Source organism: Exophiala oligosperma (genome assembly GCF_000835515.1).
Source record: "Exophiala oligosperma strain CBS 72588 unplaced genomic scaffold supercont1.7, whole genome shotgun sequence".
NCBI lineage: Eukaryota > Fungi > Ascomycota > Eurotiomycetes > Chaetothyriales > Herpotrichiellaceae > Exophiala > Exophiala oligosperma.
The window spans coordinates 1,941,270-1,956,855 of record NW_015622824.1 but is presented as its reverse complement, the minus strand read 5'-3'; the positions used below and the strand labels follow the sequence as shown (position 1 = coordinate 1,956,855).

The window sequence follows — 15,586 nt, the reverse complement described above, 5'->3', positions numbered from 1 at the left end:
TCATCAGCACCAGGGAAGACCTGTTTTTATCATCAGCCAATCAGTCGCCGAAGCCAACACCTCTCCATGAGGTTCCTCCAATGTTCTCAGATGGCTTGTTTGCAAAGATATAATATTTGGAGAAGAAGGTCAGCGCTGCAGATGTCTTGAGGACTAAATCAAAGGCCGTGGACCTTCTCTACCCATCATACATCCCGAGACCTGGCGTACAACGACTCGGCCCGAAAGCCAGATTGAGGTCAGGTTCTACATGACCTGGTCAAAGAATATCGGGGGCTGATGTCAGACCAAAAAACCTCGTTTTGCTGATCCGAAGAAGACGGAACTGGAATCTTAGGCGTTCCACTGGAGAATGATCTGCAATGCCACCTACTATCCGTCTACGAGGGTCCTACTACGGCTTAGCCATGTCCTTTTCCGGTAAACATGCAAGACTACAGTTATGAAGGTAATTTACCTGTGATCGATCCTTCTGGCCACGTTGCCTACAAAAGGAACATCTTTTTGTTCTCTGCAAAGTACAGCTCTGTTTGTCTCTTGCCCGTCTAAGATGCTTCAAATCGCCATCGCTGGCGCCGGCGTTACTGGACTAGTCACAGCAATTGCCTTTGCACAATATGGCCATGTTGTCACGATCTATGAACGAAAAACCGAGGAGGTATTCGCCAACGAAGGCGGTGCTGCTATTCAACTACAGCCAAATGCCGTGCGTATTCTCAGGGAATGGCACATCGATATCAGCGATGTTGGGCACGAGAGCGATGGTATGGTGGTAAGGCGCTGGTCCACTGAGGAAACTTTGGCATATGCGAAACCTCTGGCCGGAGTTCAATTTTCTATATTGCGATCAGACTTTCGACGATCAATGCTGGCAAAGGCATTCGAGCATGGCGTCAAGGTATTCTTCAACACGGGCATATCTGGTGTAGACGCCTCCAGACCTGCGCTGATCCTTGGAGGAGGCGCCCCCATCCCCGCGGACCTGGTCATAGGCGCTGATGGCATAGGCTCCAAAGTACGACAGTCATTGTTCCCATCAGTCAGACCTATCGTAGGCACGGACACCGGGTTCCAGTTTCAAGTGCCATTGTCAGACCTGGAGAGTCAAGCCGCAAAAGCGCTGATCGTTCAGCGAACGCCCAACCTCACCATGGGGCCGGGGACGGCGACCTTTTCGGGTCCGTTGTTTTCTCGCCAGGTCTTCGATTTACAACTCCTCGTGCGAGAGTACAATTTCGAAGAGGATCCGCACCCGGATGTCTTCTTCGAGTACGTCTCCGACATGAGGTACCTCCGACGCCGGTTTCGCGACTACGGCCCCGTGACGCAAGAATGTCTGCGGAAGGGCAAAGGCGCTTGGAAATGGAGAATGAGCGAGTGTGACGCACCAAAGTGGCACAGCGAGAACGGCAAGGTCATTCTCGCAGGTGACTCGTGCCACGCCATGATGCCGTACGCGGGCCAAGGGGCCGGGATGTGTATCGAAGACGCTGCAGTCCTGGCCGAGTTTTTCCACAATGTGTCTGCGGACGAGGACCACGCGTTCAGGGTTCGCGCGCGATTGTATCAGGAACTCAGGCAACCTCGAACCACCAAGACGCGTCTCCGGTCTCGTGAGATGGGAATAGCGTATTGCCTGCCGGACGGCAAGATGCAGATGAAGAGAGACTCGGCTCTCAAGGGGATGCAGGAGAGAAAGGAGAAGCTTCCGATCAAGGGAAACTTTGATGCTAGTCCGTTGTCGAATGCCTTTGACAATTGGCTGGAGCAGTATGATGCGATTGATGAAGTGAGCGTTCGCCCCGTTCCAACTTTTCTTTCTTGTATCATTCATCGCACCCTGCTCTAGATAAGATACTGACTACTGAATGTTGTTCATCAGGCTCAAAAAGCACTGAGCAAAGTCTCTCATCATCACGCCATGCCTGCATCTAAACTATAGAATAACTAAGATACCTATGTAGACAGGAGAGAGGATGCGCAAGCAGGAGGGTTGCCCAGCCATTGGATTAGCCCCATGTTTCGTTCGGGGACCACTGAAGTTTTACTTATACATCTCATGCGAAAGAATTGAAACCTTTGCGCGCTCTCTCAAAAAGTCTACCGACCTCCACTGACGAGCAGAATCGCACTTCCCAATTGCCGTCGTATGTCTTCGTTGTCGACGTCGTGGGTGTCCTCGACTTCTCCCCACATGGCAGTCTGCCAGCGGACTTCCAGAGTCGCCGCCTCGGCCGCCTCTTCGATGCCGAACCTCGCGTCGTCGGGCCCGCCTCGCTGGAGATCCCGAAACTCCTCGCTCCATTCGATCAAGAGTCTGGTGCCGACCAGGAGACTCTTGGTGGCGAGTACGGCTCTCTCCAACGCCGCGAGCTCGAAGGCCGGCAGTCCGGCGATCCAACCTTGAATCACGCTCCTCGTGACCTCGGACTGCCTGACCGGCATGATGCTACCCTCGTCGAGTACCGGCTTGATTTCAACCCCGGGCCAGACAGACGTATTGAGGAAGGCCAAGATTGGTGTCGCGATCCGGATCTGCCTCTGTCGTAGTGTTTCCTTTTTTGTCTCAGTCTGCGTATCCAGTGGTCCCGTACCGTCGTCAAACGACTGTTGCTCCGGCACCCAACACAACAACGTGTCCGTGTCCAGGTAGCCCATCATGACTTTGATGATTTCGTTTCTGATTGTGTGGTCCCCTCTCGCTTCGGCCTCGGCAATGTCTTGTGCCCGGGCGGTCGTCGAGGTCATGGGGATGTTGTGGTTCTTGAGAGCCTGCTGTGCCGACTCGAGCATGTCCCATTCTATGGCTATGGCGTGGGCCAGGTGAGGCTTTGACTTGGGGATGGTGAGGATTGTTTTGGAGGGTGTCCTGACCGGTCGTGCGTCCAGGTACACTTCGAAACCCCCGCTGGGGGACTCTCGGATGTGTACATCCTTCCAGAATCGTCTCTTCAAAGGTGACGACGATTTTTTGCCAGGGGACTGCGATGCTGCCGCCGCCGCACGAATCTCTTTGCCTGCTTCGAGGAGGGCCGCTTTGCGCCGACGTTCTGTGACCTTGTCGGAGTAAGGGCCTGAAGCGGGCGTGGGAGGGTCCGGGGGAGGTCCAGTGGCGGTGATGGGGAGGGCATTTGCGAATCGAGACGGTGTCGTGGAGAGAGGTCGGAAGGAAGGCAAGGGACAAGAACGCTGGCCTCGCCAAGGGCGAGATAATCGAACTGCGTGCGTCCTCATGGCGGCGACGGTCGCAGAGACAACAACTGGCATTGCTTGAGGTCGGTCCAGTTTGAACCTTTGGGTTGAGGAATATTTGATGATATAGACCGGAGTTAAGTGCCAAGATCTTCGGAGTTAGATCGCCCGAGGCCGCGGGTGATTCGTTTGTAACAAAAAATGTCGAGCGAGGTTTTGTCTCTTTCTACAGTGTACAATACTGGACGAGCCCTTTAAACATGAGACCACCTCGAGAAGTCGGCGGCTGTGTGGCTCTGCCGCTGAGGCTGCCATCGATAGATGGTTTACCGGAGAAAATACTGCACTACTTGTACCTGAAACCTCACGACCCGAAAATCTCAGACGACGATGCGCGAAGATCTCTGTTCCTAGTGAACATTCCCATATCGGCGACGACACAAGCCCTGAGACATCTCTTCACGAACCAACTCGAAGGCGGACGCGTTGAAGCGGTCCACTTCTCCGAAACAAATGTCACCGGGAAACCCACGTCCGGCGCAATGTCGAGTCGGAAGAGGAAGAGAATGACCGCGGAAGAACTCGAGGCGGGCTTGGACGCATATTCCCTACCAAAAGCCTTCGACTCGGAAATCCACCAGACAGGGTCGACGGCGATTGTGGTGTTTGTGGACCGGGCGAGCATGGAACTTGCATTCAAGGGAGCGAAACGAGCCGCAAAGTCAGGCACAGCTTTGGAATGGAGCAGTGGCACGACCCGGGGTGTTCCTCGTTTGGGCATGACGAGGTACTCCCACCACAAGCATCTGCAGTATCCGTCGAAGAAAGAATTACTTCGATCGGTCAACGGGTTCATGACTGCGTACGCCCAGATGGAAGAGGCACGAAGTCGGGAGAACGCTCGGAAGCGACAAGAGCCTGACGAAGACGGATTCATCACCGTTACAAGGGCGTCCCGAGGCGCAGTCCGAAGTGACGAGGCCAAGGAGCTCGCAGAGCGACAAAAGGAGAAGAACAAGGGTCTCGAAGACTTTTACAGATTCCAGATGCGAGAGAAGAGGAAAGAAGAGCATGCGGAGATGTTGAAGAAGTTTGAAGAGGACAAGAGGAAGGTAGAGGAAATGAGACGACGAAGAGGAAAGCCTCAGGGTTGAACTCGTGACATCCGACCGACATTACTACCGCTACTAATGTTCATCGGTGTATCTTTGACGCAAAGAGTTGATGCAAAAGGTCAGTCAATCACTCTGCCCTTCGCTACATATGATGAGGCAGCTGGGGCCAGAGGAGCACTTTGTGTACAGTGGTTGAATCTCACGATCTCAACCCTGGGACTTTCTGTGCAATGCCTACAAAAACCAGCCACACAACATCTTCTCTATTTTGTCTGAAGTTCGACTCGGATATATCATTTTGCGCGTTCACCTCATAAACACATGCTAAGTTATTTATAGACGGGCGACCCATTCAGGATCCTCGATGTCCATGGCTCGCCGATATCACGCCACCGTGAAGATCCTGAAGAACTTGGTGGTTTTTGATGAAAATAGCCACCATGTTTCGTGGCAGATTATCCACCTCCGAAACCATCAACACCACAGCGAATGGCTCGAACATGGTAGTTGCCCTGTACTTTCATGGATGTTGCCGGAATTGAGAATGGTGTGACTGTCACGGCTCCATCTGAGGAAGATGAACATCCAGGGGTCGCCGACCACTCCAGGTGGTCCTATAGTGTGGTCAGCTAGAACCTGAGCATTGCAGACATCTATTCTTGCTACACTCGGCGACTGAGGTCCGCCTGGGTGCTTGCACTCCACTCGGTGGCGACCAGATCAGCGCGCACCGTCCAGCATTATGATGACTGGCATTGACACGAGTGAATTAGTGGAGGTTCAAAACGGCGATATGTGAGGACGAGAGAGCTGGCAATGTCGTTGAAAATAGTCTATGGCCTTGACATGGCTGTCATGACAATGTCTAGGCACAAGGGAGGTCGTGATTAGAGTCGTGCTACTTCAATCGGTCGGATCAATCGTACGCATCGGCAAGGACATGATATGAGATCCAGGGAAAGTTGGGTTTCGGTAACTGAGACACAATATCGAGTTGTGGTCATTTGATGTGGATTTAAGTCATGCTCAAGGCTGTTTTTCTTGTAATGGAATGGCATGGGAAAATATAGAGAGTCTTCCTTTTTTGGCGGCCTTGAATGCACTCTGTGATGATCAAAGGATCTCTTGTGGTACCCTGATTAGAATTCTTTCTGGATGGTGTTTTGCTGCATCAGCTCGAGTGGTGAATTGGACTCTTGTAAAATGGGATGTACCTGCCTAATGCGGAATGGCGGACTTGACTGCGCTTGAAATTGTAGAAATTCATAGTAGACAGACTGCGCTGAAGATAGGTTGAAATGGGGAAAAAGTGCTATTGAATCTATTGTTAGGTTGACTGATCGAGACCCTTGCCATTACCTGCTCATGAAGAGAATTTTCACATGTTGTAAAAGCACCATAGAGACGGAGCTTGGCCAAGATGAAGCCGTAAGACATCATAGGGTGACAATGCAGCGAGTGAGGAGTAAGTGATTCGACCGAACAAACACGACAAAATCTGGAGGGATGAGACCAAATCCGCCGGTCCCAAGGTAACGTGGTCAAAGTGGCCGGGGAGAGCCGTATGGTAGGGTAGCTTCAGGTGGTTCTTCGGGTGTGCCTGGGCAGGGTCTTTAGGTGTCTTTTAGGTCATTCTCAGGTGTCTTCAGGTGTCTTCAAGTCTCTCCTCTCGACGCCTCAAGTGGCTTGAGCACTGGTTCGCCCTAAAAATAGTGAGTGGCCAGAACCCAGATTCTTCAGAGGTAACCACGCCGCTTTAGCCATGCGAGCTCGGGGTAGTTTAAGACCGCATACAATTTGGCCCAGACGCTGAGCTTCCTGCGGAAATAATTGGACTCGTGTTGTACGTCATGGATTAAAACAGCAGCCATATCCATCCCTTCTAGGTCTAGCTCAGCCACTTAACGTGCTCTGTGCGCCATTTTCCCTCGCATCGACTGCAACTGCAAGGCACAGCCTTCTCAGGTCTCGAGACTTTCATCTTCGTCTAGCCTTGTACACACTCACATCTGACCACTGGGTGATGGTAACATGGCCCAATACCATGGCGTCGACGAGCAGATGCTACGCTCAAATCAGTCCAGAGATGTCTCAATCTATTTCGAGAATCATCGAGGCAGGTATAAGTAATTCCAAGTCTCTCAAGCTTCAGAGGCTCTTTTCTTTCCATCATCATCATCAAAGCATACAAACAACCAACCAACAACACACTTCACACATTCGCTGATTGCACAAGGACACTCGTTACTCCTTATACATTCGCTCTTCCCCATACACACTCACAGACACATACACATACATTCGTTCATCTTATCACTGCCCAGACACATCATCAAATATGCGTTCTCCAATCATCTTTCTCGTTGCAGCCCTCGCCGGCAGTTCCCTGGCACATCCTTATGCTGAAGGATGGGCAAGCAACTCGACGACCACAACTACCACGTCTCTCTCGAGCAGCACCACGAGTGCTTCAACTACGAGCGTGAGCCCTAGCACTTCTTCGAGCTCGACGTCTTGCACCACGACACCCCATAGCTCCAGCACGTCAACCAGCTCCGTCCCAACGACCAGTTCGACTTCGTGCACCACGACATCGCATAGCTCCAGCTCCAGCTCCAGCTCTGTTCCAACAACGAGCTCTACTTCATGCACCACGACGTCTCACAACGCCACCTCGACCACCACGACGAAGAAACCACACAAGACAACCACGAGCGTTGTCACCACCACGACTCCTGCCACCATTTGGACCACAATTACCACCACAGAATGGATCACAAAGACCAAATTCGTTCCATGCTCTACTCCGGTGGCGACCCAAGGTGCAACCACAATCTACACGACCTGGGTGACTGCTGAAACCTACACCACCACAACATGCTATCCTGTCACTAAACCATGGCACCCAAAGCCAACTCCAGCTCCTCCTGCTCAGACCACGCCAGCTCCTGTCTGCCCTCCTGCAGTGACCAAGACGGTGACCGTGACTGTAACGCAACCTCCCAACAACGGTGGCTCCGGTGTCTACTATCCTCCATCTCAATGCAACCACTGCCAAACCATCACCTACATTGATGTTTGGGGTATCACCTGCACCATCGCCATTCCAAACCCTCCTACTCCAACTTCCACTCTCGTCACTTCAACCAAGAAGTCCACCACGACTACAGTAGCCCCAACATCGACCAGCACGAGCACGAGCACGAGCACGAAGAAGCACCACAGCTCGACAAGCACCTCGTCTGCTTCTAGCACTTCGACAACATCTACCTCTTCCAAGGCAAGCACCACGACTACTTGGGCATCGACATCATCAAGCACTTCAACCTCATCAAGCGTTACCACCACATCCGCATCTACCACATCGAGCGCTTCCACCACTTCCGCCTCGACCACATCTACCTCTACTTCTACAACTTCAAGCGCACCAGTGACCACAACCACATCGGCAGCAGTGACAACCACTCCAGCGGTCACGACCACTTCAGCCGCTGTATCCACTACTACTGCTGCTCCTGTCTCGACCACCAGCTCTGTGACAGTGTGGTAAGAGAAAATGGCTCCTTTGTGATGCAACCTCCAAACTCCCACCTCTGAACATCTCTTGTTTTTGGTCTCATTTCATTGACGCCCGACTTAACCGACTATCCTTGACGAGTTTCTTTCATCTTTGGGTTTGTTTTGCATAGCATAGCATGGCATAGCATAGCATGGGATGGGCATAGCATGGCAACAGCATAGCGATATGGCACGGTACTGAGTTTTGACAATTTCCTTTTGTTTTGGAAAAAAAAAGGCATAGCGATGGCATTGAATGCGAAAGAAAGAGATCTAATATAGAAGAAAAGAGGATAGTAATATCGAGTACACCTAATCATATGAAAACATTAAAAATACGAGAGTCCTTCTTTTCCTTTTTTCGTTCTTCTGTTTGCGAAAAACTGTACAGGAACAGCAACGACAAAAAAACCAACACCACTTTTGAGCCACATTCCATTCCCTTCTCTCGACGTCTTTTTGTTTTCCGTACCATCACTATACAGTACAGTATTGAGTGGGACAACCGGGGGGGCAAATGCTAAATCGAGAGTAAGTCTCGCGTTGGGAGATCATGAACGCATGGTGTGATGTCTCGGATATATTTGGGACCTTCGCCTGAACAAAGTGCCCCCCTGGCCATGAATAACATAGTCACAAGGTACCTACACAAGGGGAACGATATATTGCAAGTGTATCATGATTGATGAAATGATTGAGGGGCGAAGATGAAGCCATGTAGTACTCGAACCAAAAAAACAAAACAAAACAAAATTCAATTCTATTTGCCCAGCTGGAATGTCAACATGACCATGACTACCGCAAGCAGCACAAAATACTCTGACCTGTTGTTTTCGTAAATTCATGAGAAAGCTCCAGAGAAGAGAGAAACCAAGACCTGCTTGTTTTTCTTCTTTTTCCATTTGAACTTGCCTTACCTTGTCTTGTTTGGTTGTGGTCTGATCGTCCTGGTCTTCTTCAAGACGACAGGAACAGTTGCCGTCGTATCTCGCTCGCATGTGACTTACCTTGTCGCCGTTTCCAACGATCATCTTCATCTTCGAGTCGAGTTCGAATCCACTCCGACTTTCGGATTCTTCTTCAACTTCCGAGGTCGGGGTTTTGGGACCGTGACAAGTCTTGCCTCTGTCACTGGTCGTTCCATACTCGATCGAATCGCGTTCATGATCCCAGGCGAGTCATAATATCGAGAAGGCCGACTTGACGAAGCAAGGCCAGGGCCATTTGAACGTGACGTGGAATCTCGAAGTGGTGTTGACAACGACGACGACGGCAGCAACTCGACCCGCGACGACGTAGAGTGAAATCCCTTACCTCTGATTCCCTCCTCTTGTCCTTGGAGATCAACATGTCGATTGCGGTCTCTCAAGGCATTGCGTGACGACTCGGCGCCACGCGCCCATCTTTTCTCCTCCTTTGGAGTCTTGTTGGACGACGACGACGACGACGACCGAAGTCCGACCCCCTTTGCGAAAGCCTTGACCATTGACGACACCTTTCTCATGGCCGTACAAACCTTTGCCGTTTTGGACTCGACCTCGAACTTTTCCGTGTACTCACCGCCATGTGAAGGGTGGATGCTGTCTTGAGCCTGTTCAGAGTACGGATCGGGTTCCTCGTAGAACCTACTCACCGGCTGATAACGGGCTGTGACTGCCGGTCGAGGTTGCTGAATCCTGACTTGACCTTTTGATCCCCGAGTCGGTTCGACGACCCGTAGTGAAGCATACTGTCGTCCTCCGAATGATATAGGAGTGCTCATTGATCCATCAGAGGTCGACGTCCTCGACGGTGGGCGCACGATAGGACGTGAGGAGAACGACGTACCTTGTAGACCGATCCCGTTGATCTGTCCCGCCGTGGGCATCTTTTCCATCTCCCCTTTCCCCAGACCTTTCGCCCTCGACGGTGCGCCATCGTCGCGATCTTGTCCAATCGACGAGTGACGGGCCTCGACGATGTCGTAGAACCCAGGAAAACTCTCACGCAACATCGACAAGGACAGAGCAACTTCCTCCCTCGACACCCCCGGTGGTCGAGGGGGCTGCTTGGTCCTGGATCTGCCTCTGCGTCGGTCCGGGTCTTCTCCTCTCAGATTGGTCGACGCCTCCTGCCGATGCAGGAACCCCATACCGAATTCCGCCTCGAACCTCAGCGCCGTGGCGATGCCCTGTTTCGCTCTCGCCACCACTTTACGCCGCAGCAACTGCTTGGGCCCGGCGTCCTTGGGCGACGTGGCTGTTCCGTCACCGGCGGTGGGCTCGTCGAGGCGGACCGCCTTCCCCGCGTTGCCCAATCCGCGCTGCCGGCGAAAGGCCTGCCCGGCGGCCATGGCGCGTGAAAGGTCGACCTTGGTGCGCGTCAGGTCTTGACCGGTCTTGATGTGGCCCGTCTCCGGGCTGATTCGAGAAAACAAGGAGTTGAAGTGCTGCTCGACCGTGAGGGTGGGCCAGTCGTTGACCGGGCGGCGATGCAGAGCGTCGAGGAGGAGCAAACGAGCACCGATCAGGGTGTTGGCCGCGTCGCCAAAGGCGGGGAATCGTTCGTTGACTTCGCCGGTCCGGGGGCGACCGGTGGTCGCGGGCTCCGCCCGAGCGGGACGCGGCCGCGGAGGCGGAAGAGAAGAGATGTGCGTTTCCGGCGGTGTCCAAGTGACGTCCGACGAGTCATCGTACGAGTCCAAAGGCGGCGATGACGAGGCTGGACGATCTGGAAGGGGGCGAGGAGAAGGCGGTTCAGTTGAGGTTCTGACGAAGTCGGGTTCGGGATCGATGGTAAATGAACGCACCGATGAGATCTGTGGAGGTATGCCGGCTTCTAGAGCGCTGGCACCATTGAGGTCATTGGGATTTCCTGGTTCAGGCATGGTGATGGCACAATCTGGAAAGTCGATCAGTATCGTTGACGAGTATTGAACCAGGTGAAGCCCCGTGAGCGAGAGGCGTATGGAATGTAAGAATAAATCAGAATACGAGAGAGAGAGAAAAAAAGGTCATCTCATGGACTGGTTATTAGTCGTGTTCCTGGATCACTCATGGGCAGAATCGGGACAAAGAGGATTACATCTCAACAAAGGACTCGGTGCTTTATCAAGTGTCCGGCCATTGTCAATGCTTTGACACAGACTCGATAAAGACACAATCCCATAGACACGATCCCTTTGTCTCGATTCGCGCGGAAGAAGAACAAAAGTTGGATGAGTCGTATTCGACTATCTACAGAGCTTGCTCTATCGCGTGAAATAATTCTGCTCTGGTTTTGAGCTGACTCTTGATGCCATGACTAGTCTGAATCCCATAATACCTTGAAGCGACGAAAGAAAACCACCTGCATATCTACTCTAACACATGCATTCGACTGCCCATAGTTGAACTCCGTCCTTCATGTGGCGCATATCGACTGGAATTCTCGGGGTATCATGATCGTGTACTCGTACAATAAAAACAATCGTGGTGCTGAAAACAATAGGCCGTGGTCGAAAAAAGTACTCATCGAAAAGAGTTGTGATGGGCAATGGGCCACAGCAGGTAGCTCCTTGCAGTTGATTGATCGTGGAAAGCTCTTGAGTTTGTCGGTGTGAGGATGCGAAGGAATAGAAGCAAGCCAGTATCGCAGAGTGGAACAGGCAATTTCATCCTCCAACATGGTTGCAGAGGACCAGCGGAACCCATCTACAATCATAGTTGGTTGAGGCCGAAGAGATAACCGAGTTCTCTCACTCCAAGTCTCGCGACATCTTTTCCTGCAGACTCATCAAGAGCCGTCTCAACCAAATTGCGCTTTTTCTCTTGCAGGGCCAAGATACGATCCTCGACAGTGAATCCTCCAGGTGTAGGTTCACTCTCTGAATCTTCCCCTTCGCCAATCAAGACTCGGTGAACCGTCACGTCGCGCTTCTGTCCAATTCGATAACAGCGGTCTGCTGCTTGGAATTCAACAAATGGGTTCCAGAAAGGATCCATCATGATCACATGATTTGCGGCTGTAAGGTTCAATCCTGCATTGCCCGCCTATACCAATGTTAGCTTGGTCATGAGTGGTCGAAAGAGCCGTTTGTACTGACCTTGAGACTGATGAGTATAATCTTGCAATCAGGATTCTCCGTGAATGTCAACACTGCGTTGTTTCGATCATTGGAAGACATGCTTCCATCGTAGCGAACGTAACGGCGAAAGTCTTGGTGATCATACAGCGGGACTTCAAGGAGATCCAGGAATGAAGTGAAGTTTGAAAAAATGATTGTCTTTTCATTCTCACCACGGTCTCTGATCTCTTCGAGTAGCTGCACAGTTCGTTCGATCTTTGCCGAAGTCACAAAATTCTTTCGAAGACGTTTGAGGTACTTCCGCTTAGCATGTTTGTTTTTGAGTCCTTCTTTGCGCAATTGTGCAAGAGATTTGAAAGCAGAATGGGACTTTGGGTTATCCTTGAGCTTTGCAGACTTCTTGTTCTTGTTCTTCTTTGGCTTTGACCGGATTGGTAACTTGCCTTTCGACTTCTCATCGTCAGAATCTTCAGTGTCATACACAACGAAGCCGTCAAGATCATCACTGTCGTCTTCATCACTCTCGTCACTAAAACCTGAATTTGAATCCGAGTCTGAGTCCACGTCAGGAAGAGGTTCCACACCTTCTCGGTCGGGACAATGCACCCGGTAGAAACTCAAAACATCGGTGACTTTGTTCGCATCAATCTGAGAACGACAATGCGGGCATTTCGGAAGGCCATCGGCATCCGTGGTGGCCTGATCCACCAATTTGCAGAGACAATCGTTGCAGAGACTATGACCACAGGGGAAAAGAGCCGGGTTTTCATCCACATCCATACAAATTGGACACTCGAAGGAGTCGGCCTCTTTCAAGCGTTTAACAACATCTGCCTTGAGTTCAGTAGCGTTCGTGATGAGATCGTTGGAATCGAGGTTGCCGGCGGCTTGGAGGAAATCCTTGCTTTGGGTCACAAGATGTGGGTGACAAGCCGCTTGCCTCAGGCGCAACAGGAGGACAAGCGCATGGGAATAATTTCTGCCGATCGTGTTTCTCTGGATGTATTTGTTGATCTGGATCTGTGCCTTCGTCTCAAGTGCTTTGTAAAAGGTCGACTCATCCTCGTTGAAGACGACTCGTTCTTCTACGGTATGCTTGTTCGGCAGTTGTAGGATTGGTTGACCATTGATCTTCGACTGCTTGGTTCGCCGCAGCAAAATTGCCCGAAGCAATGCTTGTAATGTTTGCATGGCTTTTTTCTTTCGGTTTGCCCAGTTCTCCTTGAGAGGCTTAGAAATCATTGATCTGAACAAATCCCAATCATTGTAAGGGCGAATGCGGCAGAATTTGACTAAGCTGAACATTTCCTCCACGTTGTTCTGCATCGGAGTCCCGGTGAGGGCCCAGCGATGGTCTGCATTGACTCGGCATGCAGCCAATGCTCCCTTCGTACGGGCATTCTTGATATTTTGTGCTTCATCTAGGATGACGCGGTGGAAATGTGAACGCTCGCCTAACACTGGACAATCGTCGCGTGCATCAGGGTTTAACGCCTTCTTTTGTTCCCAATCGAGTTTGCGCTTCAATTCTGATGACAGTAGACCATACGTGGTGAGTACGATATCGTAAGCGCGTAGTGCCGACCAAGTTGTGCTTCTCGTCTGTCCGTGAAGGACGAAAACGTTGAGACGATGTCGCGACTTAACCATCTTTTCCAGCTCGCGTTTCCATTGATGCATCAGAGCTACCGGAGCCACGACAAGAGTCGGCAAGTGCTTGTTGGCTGGTGGTGGCCGGCTCAAGATCAAACCTATGCTCTGGATAGTCTTGCCCAGCCCCATGTCATCGGCAAGAATTCCACCCTTGTTAGTGCCATCTTCCATCTTTTGCATCCAAGTCAGTCCGTACAATTGGTGTGGCATCATAGTTGCATCGAGCTCCTTTGGCTGGTGGGCTACTTGATCCGGTGCGAACTCCTCATCCGGTCTGATATGTTTCAATAGCGTCTCAATTTCCTCTTTGGTCTTCGTTGGATCGACGTACTGATCTCGTACATAGTAGTGTGGCAGGGACGATGGAGCACCAAAAGGTAGAGGTGACGGGTTGACGGTGCTGGAGGGCAGAGTAAAGGAAGGTTGGGAGTTGGTCAAGGGAGAACTATCGTACAGGGTCAAATCGTAGACTGGAGTGCCGCCGGTACTGATGGTATGCTGCGATCCCGGAAAAGCCCCTGGCATCGCCCCTGCTGGAGGATGTAATGATGACCGAGACTCAAAGTGATCACGCGGTGACGGTCCAGATTCATCTTCAATCGTTATGTGAAGTGCTGAGCCTAGTGTTCGAGTAGGAAGGGCTTGATCCTTGATCAGTCCTCGATGCTCTGAAGACTCGGGCGCAGAGGATGTGAAAGAGTGGTTTGACTTAGGGCCTGTAGTTTGCAAAAGTGAAGTTGAAGTACTTCCAGACGAGTTGGATTGACTTCCGTCATTGGCAAGGCGGCGATGGAGGGTACCATCGTTCGAAAGGAAACGCTGGGTGTAGTCAACCTGGTGAGTGGGAGGAACTTGATCCTCGTTCACAGCTTCCTGACTCCATTGTTGGTCCAAAATTCTTGCAAGATCCGCATCGGCTTCTTCTTGTTTCTTGCGTTCTTCAAGTTGCCTCCAGATTTGACTATTGCGTTCAATATCTTCTTCGGAACCAAAGAGGGAAATCAACTCAGGAAGACTATCCACACTACCTGATGATTCAGCAGGTGAGGGTGCTGCTGTGAAGCATGAACTTGGGGTAGTCCGGCGTGATTTTGAGGGATGGACAGCGTGACCATCATCGTCAGAGATGTCAATTCTGAGGCGCTTCCTATCAAGATGGCTGGCTTTTGGTAGCGACGGTCTGACATATGAGGTCTTGGTACCAGTGGTACTTTGAACATCTTGCGAGGACGACATTTGACGGTTGTCTGCGTTCGCAGCGCCGGTGTCATTCATCGTTCGTTGTAATGCACGGATTTGCTTTTGGTGAGATTGAATTGCGGCGCGGTGATCTTGAACCTCTGGCTCATCCTCATTTGTGCCCACCTCTTGAAGACTGGCAATAAGGCCCTCTCTAAAAGCAATGTCGTCCTGAAGATCTTCAATTTTGGTGGTAACAGCACGATTGTTGTTGTCGGCCATCATGAAGGCGGGAGATCGGAGGGTCTTAAGGAACGATGTCCCTCTTCACATTGGCAACAAGGCAAACACAGGGCTGGCAGGGCGCCTGCATGAATGAGCGGTGTTGAATGGGTCAGGCAAAATCGAAAGGCTTGAGCAAATAAGGAAGAACCAAGGCGAGGTAGCGCATTGAGGCGCGAGATCTTTGGAGGAAATAGTAAGTGAAGCAGCGCGGTGAATGAACGTGGCGAAGTAACGGCACAAAATCTGCGGTGAACAGAAAGAAATTTTGTTGATCACGTCCTTGCTGTTATTACAAAGAAGCCATCAAGCAAAAGCAACGCCATGGACAGCATTGGAACGGCCGACTTGAATGAAGCATCCTTGTTTCATGCAAGTTCATTCTGCTGCCTGAAGCATCCTCATTAATTGTTGAACTATGACGCGGAACGACAACGCGTTCTGCGCGCACCGGCAGCTCGTACCTTTGTGGCTACGGCGATGTTTACTGTATTTAGTGCACTGCGTTCAGGAGACAGTAAAGGCGTCAATTAGGCGCGGGTGGGGTTTGGCGGGGGATGTT

General features: G+C 51.4%; 6 protein-coding genes across 6 annotated transcripts; 4 read left to right on the top strand and 2 right to left on the bottom strand.

Moving 5' to 3' along the window:
- Positions 1-550: 550 nt before the first annotated feature.
- PV06_07954 (uncharacterized protein) lies at positions 551-1,942 on the top strand (the record flags this gene model as incomplete). The annotated part of the gene is made up of 2 exons (XM_016409242.1): positions 551-1,789; positions 1,883-1,942. The coding sequence occupies 2 exons, from the start codon at positions 551-553 to the stop codon at positions 1,940-1,942; spliced, it is 1,299 nt and encodes a 432-aa protein (XP_016260996.1).
- On the bottom strand, positions 1,736-3,276 carry PV06_07953 (uncharacterized protein). The gene has a single exon (XM_016409241.1). The coding sequence runs from the start codon at positions 3,265-3,267 to the stop codon at positions 2,101-2,103; it is 1,167 nt and encodes a 388-aa protein (XP_016260995.1). The 5' UTR covers positions 3,268-3,276; the 3' UTR covers positions 1,736-2,100.
- A 157-nt stretch (positions 3,277-3,433) lies between these two features.
- Positions 3,434-5,611, top strand: PV06_07952 (uncharacterized protein). Its single transcript, XM_016409240.1, has 2 exons — positions 3,434-4,425; positions 4,647-5,611. The coding sequence occupies exon 1, from the start codon at positions 3,453-3,455 to the stop codon at positions 4,344-4,346; it is 894 nt and encodes a 297-aa protein (XP_016260994.1). The 5' UTR covers positions 3,434-3,452; the 3' UTR covers positions 4,347-4,425; positions 4,647-5,611.
- Positions 5,612-6,645: 1,034 nt separating this feature from the next.
- Positions 6,646-7,857, top strand: PV06_07951 (uncharacterized protein; the record flags this gene model as incomplete). Its single annotated transcript, XM_016409239.1, has 1 exon — positions 6,646-7,857. One exon carries the CDS (start codon positions 6,646-6,648, stop codon positions 7,855-7,857), a length of 1,212 nt encoding a protein of 403 aa, XP_016260993.1.
- A 322-nt stretch (positions 7,858-8,179) lies between these two features.
- Positions 8,180-12,162, top strand: PV06_07950 (uncharacterized protein). Its single transcript, XM_016409238.1, has one exon. It carries the CDS (start codon positions 10,247-10,249, stop codon positions 10,778-10,780), a length of 534 nt encoding a protein of 177 aa, XP_016260992.1. The 5' UTR covers positions 8,180-10,246; the 3' UTR covers positions 10,781-12,162.
- PV06_07949 (uncharacterized protein) lies at positions 11,092-15,093 on the bottom strand. The gene is made up of 2 exons (XM_016409237.1): positions 11,929-15,093; positions 11,092-11,875 (listed from the first exon to the last, which is right to left on the bottom strand). Exons 1-2 carry the CDS (start codon positions 15,025-15,027, stop codon positions 11,543-11,545), a joined length of 3,432 nt encoding a protein of 1,143 aa, XP_016260991.1. The 5' UTR covers positions 15,028-15,093; the 3' UTR covers positions 11,092-11,542.
- Between the last annotated feature and the right edge of the window lie 493 nt (positions 15,094-15,586).

Excerpts from the sequence above, each read along its gene's own strand:
- PV06_07952 (XM_016409240.1), top strand. The coding sequence starts at position 3,453 with ATGAGACCACCTCGAGAAGTCGGCGGCTGTGTGGCTCTGCCGCTGAGG.
- PV06_07949 (XM_016409237.1), bottom strand. The coding sequence starts at position 15,027 with ATGATGGCCGACAACAACAATCGTGCTGTTACCACCAAAATTGAAGAT. Across the intron at positions 11,876-11,928 it reads TTATACTCATCAGTCTCAAG|GCGGGCAATGCAGGATTGAA; the intron begins GTCAGTACAAAC and ends ACATTGGTATAG.
- PV06_07950 (XM_016409238.1), top strand. The coding sequence starts at position 10,247 with ATGTGGCCCGTCTCCGGGCTGATTCGAGAAAACAAGGAGTTGAAGTGC.
- PV06_07953 (XM_016409241.1), bottom strand. The coding sequence starts at position 3,267 with ATGCCAGTTGTTGTCTCTGCGACCGTCGCCGCCATGAGGACGCACGCA.